Source organism: Babylonia areolata, chromosome 29 (assembly GCF_041734735.1).
Source record: "Babylonia areolata isolate BAREFJ2019XMU chromosome 29, ASM4173473v1, whole genome shotgun sequence".
Lineage (NCBI taxonomy): Eukaryota > Metazoa > Mollusca > Gastropoda > Neogastropoda > Buccinidae > Babylonia > Babylonia areolata.
In genome coordinates this window covers 37,176,571-37,188,803 of record NC_134904.1, presented here as the reverse complement: position 1 = coordinate 37,188,803, position 12,233 = coordinate 37,176,571, and the positions used below count along the sequence as shown (strand labels likewise).

At 40.6% G+C, this 12,233-nt stretch overlaps 1 protein-coding gene across 5 annotated transcripts in view; it reads right to left on the bottom strand.

Moving 5' to 3' along the window:
• Positions 1-10,826: 10,826 nt before the first annotated feature.
• Positions 10,827-12,233, bottom strand: part of LOC143274988 (major vault protein-like) — a 34,526-nt gene continuing 33,119 nt past the window's right edge. For all 5 annotated transcript variants that reach the window (XM_076579027.1, XM_076579026.1, XM_076579030.1 and 2 more), the window contains exon 16: positions 10,827-12,171. In XM_076579027.1, the coding sequence (XP_076435142.1) occupies positions 12,013-12,171 (159 nt within the window). In that variant the 3' untranslated portion in view covers positions 10,827-12,012. The remainder of the gene's footprint in view (positions 12,172-12,233) is intronic.

The following is a 12,233-nucleotide window of genomic DNA, read 5'->3' as shown; positions in this document are numbered from 1 at the left end:
CCGCGGACCAAGGAGTGAAAGCAACAACAAAGGGAACCAAGCTGTCTCATGCAGACAAAGTGTTGAAGAACAAAGAGGAGAGGCGAAGAGGAAACAGACCAGTTGTTCGGTCTGAGTGTATGACAGAGGAGAGTGCAAAACAGTTTACTGTGTCTTCGGTCGTTCCAGAGAGTGCATGAAAGAAAGAGTGTCTTAGATTTCAGCGTTGGAAGAAGTGCGCTCACTTCGAAAGATGACTGAGAGAACAGTTTGAGAATGTGTAAGACTGGTTTGTTTGTTTTGTTTTTTTCTCCATACCCATCGATTCATTGATTGTCATGAATGTTGCCATGGTGGTTTTTTTTAAATTTAATTCATGGATCAAAAAGTGAAAGATTGGGACAGTTCAAGGAGTGAGTGCATTCTTTTATACAGCTTGTTTTTGTTGTTGTTTGTTTGGCTTTTTTTGGAATAGTTTTGTTTGTTACTGATTATTCTTTTATATTGATGTATTTGTGTGTGTGTTGCAGGGGTGGGGAGTGGGGGGGGGGGGGGTGATAATCATTTACAAGAAAAATGCTGTGCAGGGACATTGGGTGATGATGGCAGGTGTGGAGGTGGGGGGGGAGGGGGGGTGCGGCAAGTGAAGGGAGGGGAGAAGAGGATTGTTTTTTTCTTTCCTTCCACCCTGCTTGTAATTTCACCCCCACACACTCCTTCCCTCCCTCAAAAAGATTTTTTTTTTTTTTTTAATGAAATAAAAATTTTTTAAAAGTGTTCAAAACTTCTGACTCGTAGGTTGTTTGAACGTGTCATTTTATTACGATTGTAAAGATTTGGATTCCTATACCGTGTTGGTGAAGAACGAGCGTATCAGTGGTGGTTGTCGACATATATTTCCTTTGAGCAGACGTTTACAAGAGGTAGCTCCGCTGTGGTGGTGTTCAGGGTTAGACGTTGCTGTTTTTATTATGCATTCTGATCGTGTAGGGTGAGAGAGTGTGTGTGTGTTTGAAGCAGCATGCAGTCATTGTTGAGCCTTTTGATTCTTGTCTTTTTATTGAAAATATGGCATCATTTTATCGGCTACCATGTTTTGTGGATATTGTAACCATTGTTTGATTGATTTACATTGCTTCAACAGTGGTAGAAATGATGATGAAATTGTGTGAAATGTCAGTCCAGTTGCGGCACAAAAGAAGTTTTATTTTAATTTTCTTGTTACAGAAATGTTTTTTTTCTTGAAAGATGTTTAAACATCTTTTTATTCATATATTATGTGCAACCATCGCAACATGATTTGAAATATCTCTGTACATGTTGTTGTTCTTGCCAGAAATAATAGGAATGAAAATTGAAAAGAAAAGAAAAAGTAGTGAAATGGGGCTGAAGAGAAATAGAGAACACAGAGAGAGAGAGAAAGACCGAGAAGAGTATCTGTCTTCAAGGACAGAAAACAGAATAAAGAGACAACAGAGAAAATACAGAATTGATTTGTGTGTCACAGCACCTCAGCTTCTTGGGCTGCAACTCCCACGTTCACTCGTATGCACACGAGTGGGCTTTTATGTGTATGACCGTTTTTACCCCGCCATGTTGGCAGCCATACTCCGTTTTCGGGGGTGTGCATGCTGGGTATGTTCTTGTTTTCCATAACCCACCGAACGCTGACATGGATTACAGGATCTTTAACGTGCGTATTTGATCTTCTGCTTGCATATACACACGAAGAGGGTTCAGGCACTAGCAGGTCTGCACATATGTTGACCTGGGAGATCGTAAAAATCTCCGCCCTTTACCCACCAGGCGCCATCACCATGATTCGAACCTGGGACCCTCAGATTGACAGTCCAACGCTTTAACCACTCGGCTATTGCGCCCGTCACAGCAGCTCAGCATAAGATACAATATTCAGAACACAACTGGGTCAGCTTGACAGTGAAATGACCAGTTGATGAGCAGCAATGCTTTCTAGATAATAACTAGCAGTGTGTGTGTGTGTACATTCCAGGACTGTACAAATTTATTGTATTTAACTCACTCAGTACGGCCAGTCCTCTCTTCTCCTCTACACAGACCCCTCGGATGTCCAGTGGGTGTCTGAATGACCCAACCTTTAGCTTCCGTCGTCAGAATTGTGGTTTTCTTTGTCAACATTTACATCTTCAGTATAAGAGCCTTCCGATTGCAATATTTTGATGATGGTAATTGGGCTGAAACGCTGTTAACGTCATCTCTTTCGCCGTTCGTATGGAGAGAGTTAATCTGAAAACTGGCAGTATACGTTGTTGTTTTTTTCCATTTCTTATCTGGTTATGGAAATGCTTTCTTTGACTGCGACATGGGGTTGGAACTGGAAGAAACTAATTTGTACAAGGTCTTCATCAGAACTGAACTAACCTTCAGTGGCTTTGTCTGCCTGCTAGCACTGACAGGCAGGTTTTCCATTCCCACTATGCTTGCCTGAGCTCTGCGGCAGGAAAGCAAGAATCTTTCTCCCAACGTAACATCGATGGTTCCCTGTGAACTGCTGGCGCGACAGACAAACTCGGGTGTGGCCTTCCGTGCTTGGGGTGAGTCCTGTCAATGTCATCAGTGTCGGCAGATTCATGGGGGGCTGTTGTTTGAGGGACGTGGTGGCTGTCTCCACTCTGGGAGGGGCGCGCACTCAGTCTGGCTCTGCGACTAAGCCATTATTGTCGTTGGTTGGGGGCTTAGTAGGTGGTGTTCTAAGTACGTTAAAACAGAACAGGCACCACTGAACACCACCGAAGTGACTCAGCAGCAGTGCAGGGTCTCCTCTGGTGTGTGGGCTCCTGGCGACCTAACATCGATGGTTCCCTGTGGACTGCCGACACTGGAACTGCGACGGACGAACCCGGGTGTGTCCGTGTATGGGAGAATCTAAAATGAGCGGCATGGGAGTAATGCCACTGAAGCAGTGCAGATGATGGGACAGGGGAAAAAACAACAACAATGAACTCGGGTGTGGCTATGTGTAGGGGTACTCAGAAAGAGCGGCATGAGGAGTATAATGCCACTGAGATTTGTATTTCTTTTTATCACAACAGATTTCTCTGTGTGAAATTCGGGCTGCTCTCCCCAGGGAGAGTGCGTCGCTATACTACAGCGCCACCCATTTTTTTGTATTTTTTCCTGCATGCAGTTTTATTTGTTTTTCCAATCGAAGTGGATTTTTCGACAGAATTTTGCCAGGGACAACCCTTTTGTTGCCGTGGGAACTTTTACATGCGCTAAGTGCATGCTGCACGAGGGACCTCGGTTTATCGTCTCATCCGAATGACTAGCGTCCAGACCACCACTCAAGGTCTAGTGGAGGCGGAGAAAATATCGGCAGCTGAACCGTGATTCGAACCAGCGCACTCAGATTTTCTCGCTTCCTAGGCGTACGCGTTACCTCTAGTCCATCACTCCACGGTGCAGATGATTGGGGCAGCACTAAAAAATATTTTTTTAAATTAAAAAAGGAACGAAAAAAACCACCAAATCTTCCATGCTTCCATGCACAAAAAAATTCCTACACTTCAGGGTGTGACATGAGGGAAAGAACTTCTATAATTAGCTTCAGGAATGACTTATTGATATGTTTACCGGTGATGTTGTACAGTGGTTGTCCATGACCACAGCTTGCCATAGTACAAAGAAACCAGCCACTGTGTTTTCCAGCTTTGCGCTGTTCGTATCTTCCTGTACCAGAAAAATGTTGGACAGGTGAAGGAGTGGTTATATTTATTATCTCTCTCAGCACTTAGATAAATCAGTGAAATCGAACATAATTTAGACAGACAGTTAACCCAACCTTTAGCTTCCGTCGTCAGAACTGTGGTATTCTTTGTCAACATTCACCTCTTCAGTATAAGAGCCTTCCGCTTGCAATATTTCGATGATGGTAATTGGGGTGAAACGCTGTTAACGTCGTCTCTTTCGCCGTTCATATGGAGAGAGTTAAACGTTTCCTCTTTCCATTGATACCCCCCAAAAAACTGACAGTCATTGGCAAGGTACCCTAAAAATAATTTGTACAAGAGTATCAAATCAATTATGTGCATCAGCAGTGACTGTTCGCTTTGTACAAACCGCTGGAACTGGCACTGCTCGTGTCTAATTAGCATTGATAGGAATTTGCAAATCTGATGGAAGTTTAGTGATGAGGGGCAGCAGTGTATAGATCCTTGAAAATTGTGTTTTTTGTTGTTGGTTTTTGTTTGGGTTTTTTTCCATTTGTTTTAATGAAATATTGCCATGTTCTTTTTTGTTTGTTTGTTTTTTATGACCATACAGTCAGTAAAGCTTAGGCATGTGATGATACTGTTGTCTGCAGAGCGAACAAATGATTTACAAACAAAATTGTTTATTACTGAATTTTTCTCTCTTTTTCTTTTTAAGAACTGTTGGTATAGGGCTGTGTAACTCTACATATTTTTAGATGTGGATTTATTTTTCTGTCAGTTTAATTTAGGCAGGGAGTGTGTGTGTTTGTTGTTTTACTTGTTTTGGAAAAAAAAGAAAAAAAAAAGGATTCAACTCAAAGCATATATACATGTATATATGAGTGACTCCATGTGTGTGTGTGAGAGAGAGAGAGAGACACCAGTTTAAGAGAGAGATCCATTTATAAAAAAATGTTCATTGTGTGTTACTTTCTGTGGGTCATGTGAGTGTGTTACATATTTCTTCTTGCGTCACTTGAGTGTGTTGCACACTAATAATATGTGTGTTATTTGACCCATGAAGTGCAGCGTGTAGGACCAGAAATGACTTGCACTGACACATACTTTATCATGACTCGCCAGCGCATGTGTCTGTGCTGTGCTGCTCGGTTAACCTTTTAACACCTGGAACTATTTGTAATTTTTGCTCAAAAGATCAAACGGAAACCTAGCAGCCTCTTCAGTATTGTACGTCCTGACAGCCATGTTGACCTGCTGAACAACGTTTAGCTTTACAAAACACCCCCCCCCCCCCCCCCCCAAAAAAAAAGGGGGGGGGGGGCATCAAAACCTGCTGAGAAATTGCTTCAACCAGCCTGCAAGGCAGTTGCCATCTTCAAACGAAATTTCAGTAATCGTGTGGCCAGCCCAACTTTTGATTATGCGATGGACGGGCGCAATAGCCGAGTGGTTAAAGCATTGGACTGTCAATCTGAGGGACCCGGGTTCGAATCACAGTGACGGCACCTGGTGGGTAAAGGGTGGAGATTTTTACGATCTCCCAGGTCAACATATGTGCAGGCCTGCTAGTGCCTGAACCCCCTTCGTGTGTATATGCAAGCAGAAGATCAAATACGCACGTTAAAGATCCTGTAATCCATGTCAGCGTTCGGTGGGTTATGGAAACAAGAACATACCCAGCATGCACACCCCCGAAAACGGAGTATGGCTGCCTACATGGCGGGTTAAAAACGGTCATACACGTAAAAGCCCACTTGTGTGCATACGAGTGAACGCAGAAGAAGGAGAAGATTATACGATGACCCCTGAACTGTGGTTAACACCACAGTCAGGGGTGAAATGCTTGAAATGACACATCCACACAGATGATTCTTACACTATGTTAGCACAACATGTTGTCTGAACAACGGTTGCAACACTCTCCTCCATTGAGCCTCGTATGGCTATGGTCAAGAAATGTTAATTGAGGGGTGATGATGATGTGCATACTTATACAACACCTATCCTTGGTCAGAGATCAAACTCTTAGCGCTTTACAAACACGGAGCTTTTTGCACAACAGGCTGCCTACCTGGGTAGAAGCGCACACACACACACACACACACACACACACACACACACACTCACTCACTCACACATGAATGTAACATTTTACGTGTATGGCTGTTTTGTTTATTTACCCTGCCATGTAGGCAGCCATACTCTGTTTTAGGGGGGTGTGCATGCTGGGTTTGTTCTTGTGTTTCCATGACCCACTAAATGGGTTCCAGTCTTTGTGACACTTGTATGGGAATGAGCTTGTTGCTGTCAGTTTTAGATATTTTTTTTTCTTGTTTTTTCTTCTTCTTTTTTTCTTCTTTTTTTTTAATATACTTAAAGGAAGCTGTGCTGTACTCTGAACATGCTGGATCTCTTTTGAAAGTTTTGTACATTGCCTTACATGACAATCAGGGGAATCCCCTAGCATTCACAACCTCAATTTTTGCCTTGGCAAAGAACTTGGAGACTGTGAAATTTTGAGTCCTTGTATGAAATTGAGTCACAAGTATAAAACAAAAAGTCTGTGAATGTTACTAGGTAGCTATAAATGAGCAAAACAATGGCAGTGGAAAAAGGAAAATTACTGTACCTGCATTAACAGTGGCACCTGTTTTATCCAACCTTTTGTCCCTTTCATAGAACTCAGGAGCCTGTGCAGTTGTGAGAGGGTTTGTACAGCTGAGGGAAAGAGACAGGGGAACACACACACAGACGCACACGCACACACACACACACACAAAGCACACATATACATAAAGCACACATAAAGCACACAAGTGAAAAGGGGCACACAAGCAAGCACATTCTATACACATGCGCGCACATACACACACAAACACCAAATTTTATCGCAGACTTTAACAACAGAGTTTACTTCAATAGGCAGCAGCAGCAGGAAAAGCAGTGTGTGACATGTGAATAAAATCCCACAATAAAACAAACATGAACAATTTAAATGTAGAAAAATCTATATCTTTCCTACTATATGTATATTTATGCAGATTTTTTTTTTTTTTTTAAGGCTTCTATTGCAGTATGACAATGTGCTGTCCTCAGAAACAGCAGTGATTTTTTTTTTTTTTTTTTTTTTTTTTTTTTTTTTTACAAAGAAATCTTTAGTGATATGGAAGTTATTCAACAAGCAAGTCTATGCTTTATCATTTTTCATACAAGTCACAATCATAGAAGAAACAAAGAGTTTGATATCAGATAACTCAAAGGAGTGCTCTGATTCTTTCTACATTCCCCAGATGAGAGATTTTAAAAAAATAAAATTAAAAAAAGAAGAAGAAAAAATGAAAAAGAAACTCTAGCATTTTACAGCCATAGCAGCAATGCATTCATATCCACTGTGTGTCAAGGGCTCAGCATAGGAAATGCTGGGCCCAGTCCTCTTCCACCCACCCACACCCCCAAAGTCGGGTACCCATTCACACCTGGGTGGAGTGAGGAAAAATCTTGAGTAAAATCCCTTTTCCCAAGGACACGACACCATGGTGCAAACAGTCTTGAACTCTGATCTGATCACTGGTGGACCCTGGATCACAAGTGAGTCTGTTGCCTAACCAATTCTCTCACAGTGCCTGTTGGGTTGGTGTTTTAGGGGGTTTAAAACTGTTTCATTGTCTTATGGTGTTCGGTTCTGTGTCATCATATGAGTATTAGTGGTTGTAGTGGTAGTGTTGTTATTATTGTTATTTATTTATTTTATTTTATTTGTTTTTTTTTGTTTTTTTGTTTTTTTCTCAAGGCCTGACTACGCGCGTTGGGTTACGCTGCTGGTCAGGCATCTGCTTGGCAGATGTGGTGTAGCGTATATGGATTTGACCGAATGCAGTGACACCTCCTTGAGCTACTGATACTGATACTGACACTGGGGGTACAAAGCGAAACTGCACCAGAAGGATTATTATTCCCTTCAGAATTGCTGCCTCTTGGTCACAAAGCGAGCCTCGCAAGTTGTTCAGGGTAAAACAATGATGGCTTGCTTTGAAGCAGTGACACTCTGTATGTACTCTTGTGGAAGAAGAAAGAAAAATAACTTTTTTTTTTTTTTTTTAGAACAAAACTCCTCTTCACTTTGGTTTAGCAGCTGTTCAATGTATGTGGTGGACGATACTGATTTGAGAACATTAATTAAAGGCGCAGTCACTTCTTATAATACCAATAATAGTACATCATTTATGTAACGCTTTTCAACCTCTCAATGCTCATTTACAGTATCGGATCAGACCGATACAAAGTACACATGTACACAAACACACTCGTGCACATACACACACAGGCACATATTAGAATATGTGGAGTGATGGCCTAGAGGTAACTCATCCGCCAAGGAAGCGAGGAAATCTGAGCGCTCTGGTTCAAATCACAGCTCTGCCGCTGATATTTTCTCCCCCTCCACTAGACTTTGAGTGATTGTCTGGACGCTAGTCATTCAGATGAGACTATGAACTGAGGTCCCGTGTGCAGCATGCACTTCGCACAACACCAACAAAAGGGTTGTTCCTGGCAAAATTCTGTGGAAAAATCCACTTTGATAGGAAAAACAAATAAAACTGCACGCAAGAAAAATAAAATAAAATGGGTGGCGCTCTCAGTGTAGTGACACGCTCTCCTTGGGGAGAGCAGCCCGAATTTCACACAGAGAAACCTGTTCTGATAAAAAGAAACACAAATACAAAATAGAAGAAATAGATATGGATCCATAGAGTACAGATATGGTAGTGAGTGCCTTCATGTAGAAAAGGCTTGAAAAGAAGTATTGAAAGATCAGTTTTGAAGTATGTGAGAGATGGGCTTGACAAAAAGACAGTGAATTCCAGGTTTCTACAGCTGACGGAACTAAAAGGAACGGGATGGAAAACACAAAATAGTGGAATGTTTACATGTGGGGTGGGGGGGGGGGGGGGGGGGGGAAAGGGTTGTTCTAGTTGTTGGGTGGGGAAGGGTTGGTTTGTTGTTTTTTGTTGTTGGTTTCCTCTACCAGTCTCCATTCTGTTTCTGTTGAATTGTGTGTGGAACTCATTTGAACTGACTGAACATTTCCAGTGTGATGTATCCTTCAAAACATTCGTCCTCTGAACACCAAAAAACAAAATGATCACTTCTTATTTTTCTCTGGTGGTTTTCTTCCTGCGACAGTAAATTTGTTCACGTATATAACTGAGTCCGTTCTGTTATTTATGTGTGGTATGTCATCAGGAATGAGATTTTCTGTGGACAGTGTTTGGAAATCGGACTGAGGAAAGATTTTGAAAATAGTTTTACATACAATTGTGGAGATAATTTGGGGGATTTCAGACTGAAACAGAAAGTCACAATTGAGGTTATTTTGTGATTTCATGCTGTAACAGAAATTCACAATCTCATCCCTCATGGTGTTTCATCCCTTCATTGACTCAGAATGTTTGTTCATTTCTTTTCAGCAGTTCAAGAATCTTTGTCGTATAATTTGATCAGGTTCTCACTCTCAGGTCTGTTAGGTTGTTATCTTGACAAAGTGGTGTTTAACATTTGTCAGGACAGTTTTTCTCATTCATTTCATTTTGTTCTTTCTTAAAAGCATTGTAAAAAAAATATTCCAAATGATGTAGAAGCATTGTTTGCATTTTGTTTCATTTTGTTTGTAAATGCACTGTTAAAAAATGGTTCCAGATTATCTTGGTGCATTGTGTAAAGTCTTGATTTGTGTGTTCAACTTGGCATTTACATCTACCACTGTGTTTGCCAGCAAGATTTTTTTTTAAATTTTTTTATTCTGCCATCATAGTTTTTAAGGATGCAGAATTTTGTTGTACCATCATAGATTTTTATTCCATTAAACATACATCAGGTCAAGAAACAAACTGGTGTCTGTGATAATTAAATTGCTTGTGGAAATACTGAGATTCCCCCCCCCCCCTCCCCCCCCCAAGCTCTTATCTTTTGGCTCCACAAAACCAGCTTGTTTTCAATTTTCAGTCAAACAGGTTTCAAGAAGAATTTTTGAGGAATTGGAAGCAATTCTAATGACACAGTTGAATGCAATAAGATGCAGTAGTAGTATTGTGGTAGTACGCCCAACGAGGAAGGCAGTGAGTGTATTCAGGTTTGAGTCTCATATACGGATGGAAATTTTTTACTTCCCCCCTCCTCTGGACCTTGAGTGGTGGTCTAGGGGTGCTGGTCTTTCAGATGAGATAATAAACTGAGGTCCCATGTGCAGCATGCACTTAGCCTGGCACACATAAAGAACCCATGACAGCAAACAGTTTGTCCCTGGCAAAAATCTGAAGAAAAAGCTCACCCCGATAGTAAAGTAAAACAAGCGCATTTTCTGACAGAAAAATTACGTTCATAAAAAGCAGTATATATATATATATATATATATATATATATATATATGGGTGGGTGATGGAACTCTTCCCAGGGAGAGCAGTCCAAATTTCCAACACAGAAATGTGTTGTGACAATAAACATAATACAATTTATGCACATTTTTAGAGTGAAAAAACGAAAATTGATACACAAACTTTTTCTTCATCTGCATTTGTGGACTGGAACTGTTCACTGGTATCTCCAAGTGGATTGTTATGCGTATGACTGCTTTCCCCCCATCATGCTGGCAGCCATTCTCTGAACCCTTCAAATCTCATCGTCATGTTGAGCTGAAAGAGGAAATCTACTACGCACCTAATGGGCATTTCCGATCATCAAAAACTGTTTCTGATAATCAAAAACTCATAGAAGGCGGTCATTCATCACAGCAGCATGGACCTGCTTTGTTAAATTTATATGGTGACGTGAACTGAATGACAAGTTTCCTTTGCTGAATAACATAATGGTGGCAAAAGTTTTATTTTTACATTGTTTTATCGTCATTTAGGGTGTTTTGTTAAATATTTGCTAGTTCCCTTTATGAAAATGTTAAAACTGTGAGTGTAATTTTTTTTTTTTTTTTTTTGTCTGAATTCCAAAGCTGTATTTTCATGTTAATGGTGGGGTGTTTTGTTGTTTTTTTTAGTATATTTGTACTGCAATTGCACAAGGTTTGTAAAACAGTGCTGAACGTCCTCCATAAAGGTGAATTTCAAAAACTGGTTTTTCATCCATGCAGCCACACATCAAAGAATGTTTTAGTAAAAAAAAAATTTTAATCACAGAAAACACAATTAAAAAAAGATTCCATTAAACACAACTGTCAAATGATAATGTGAAAACACATTTTTTTATCAAATAAAAAAATTGCTTTGTGAACATTGATTAAAACTAAAAAGTTTCCTTTCAGCATCTGAACAATGCTGAAAACAAAACTTGCCAAACAAAACAGCTTAAGGTAATGTATGACCTAATGAACAAATCGCCATAAATGCCAAACACTTCAAGCAACAAAAGCAAAAAATTGGACAAAATATTGTTCCCTTTTCTACAGGGTAAATTCATCTCACAATCAACGTATCATTTCAAGCGAGATATATATATATATATAACAGTTTGATTATCACAGGATTAGAAAGAACATAGGATAAACAACGTTAATGTATTAAAGTACTGAAATAACAGTAACTTGCAGACAAACCTAGTTTTTTGTGTCACAATTCCCCACTTTCACCATCAACAAACACAATTAAACAAGGCTTTAATGTTCTCAAACAATGCTACTTCGTCTACAATGAGATTTTTTTCTTGTTGTTTTTATTGTTTTTTTGTTTTTTTTAAAGATTCTCACAATGCACCACAACAACAACAACAAAACTCAAGGTCCTGTCTTGTGTTTGGTACTGCAGCCGTCCATCACTTTCCGTGAAGTTGTGTCACTGATTGGGTTTTTTTTCCCCCCATTTACAAAAAGGATGACCTTCCTAATAATCACACACACAAACACACCCACCCACCACTGACATTTTCTATCGCCATCACGCAAATTCATCACCACACCCTCACATTACAAACACCATCAAAACGAAAAAATTCTAGACTTTTCATCTCTTCACGTTTCTGACCCAAAACACCAAATTCTCTTCTCAGTCCTCCTCATTATCTACACAACTTTAAAAAAAAAAAAAAAAAAAAAAATTATCACTCAATAATCAGAAACAACAAATCAGATACGTTTCTCAGCAAATCATCGACGATTTCCCCAGACAAGAAGAAAAATATGCATCCTGATGTATCCTGTCATCATTGTCTCTTGGTTCAACAGATTGCAACACACACACATACACACAAGACGTGTGCGCGACATGAGCAGCAGCTTTGGGAGGGTCACCCCCGTCCCGTCCCCTCCCCCCACCTCTTTCTTCAACTCCCTGTGACAGACTTAGGCGGTGGTCTCGTCGTCGCTGTCATCCTCCTGTCGCCGTCTCTTGGTGGGCACCAGACCTCCGATGAGGCCAGACGCTGTGTTGAAAAGGTTGATGGGGGAGCTGCCGTCCGTGATGAGCGTCGACTTCAGACCCAGGGCTTGCAGCATCTTCACCTGCAGGGGAGACGGAGAGGGAGAGTTGTTATTCATTAGTGATCTTTGGTCAATACTTGGTA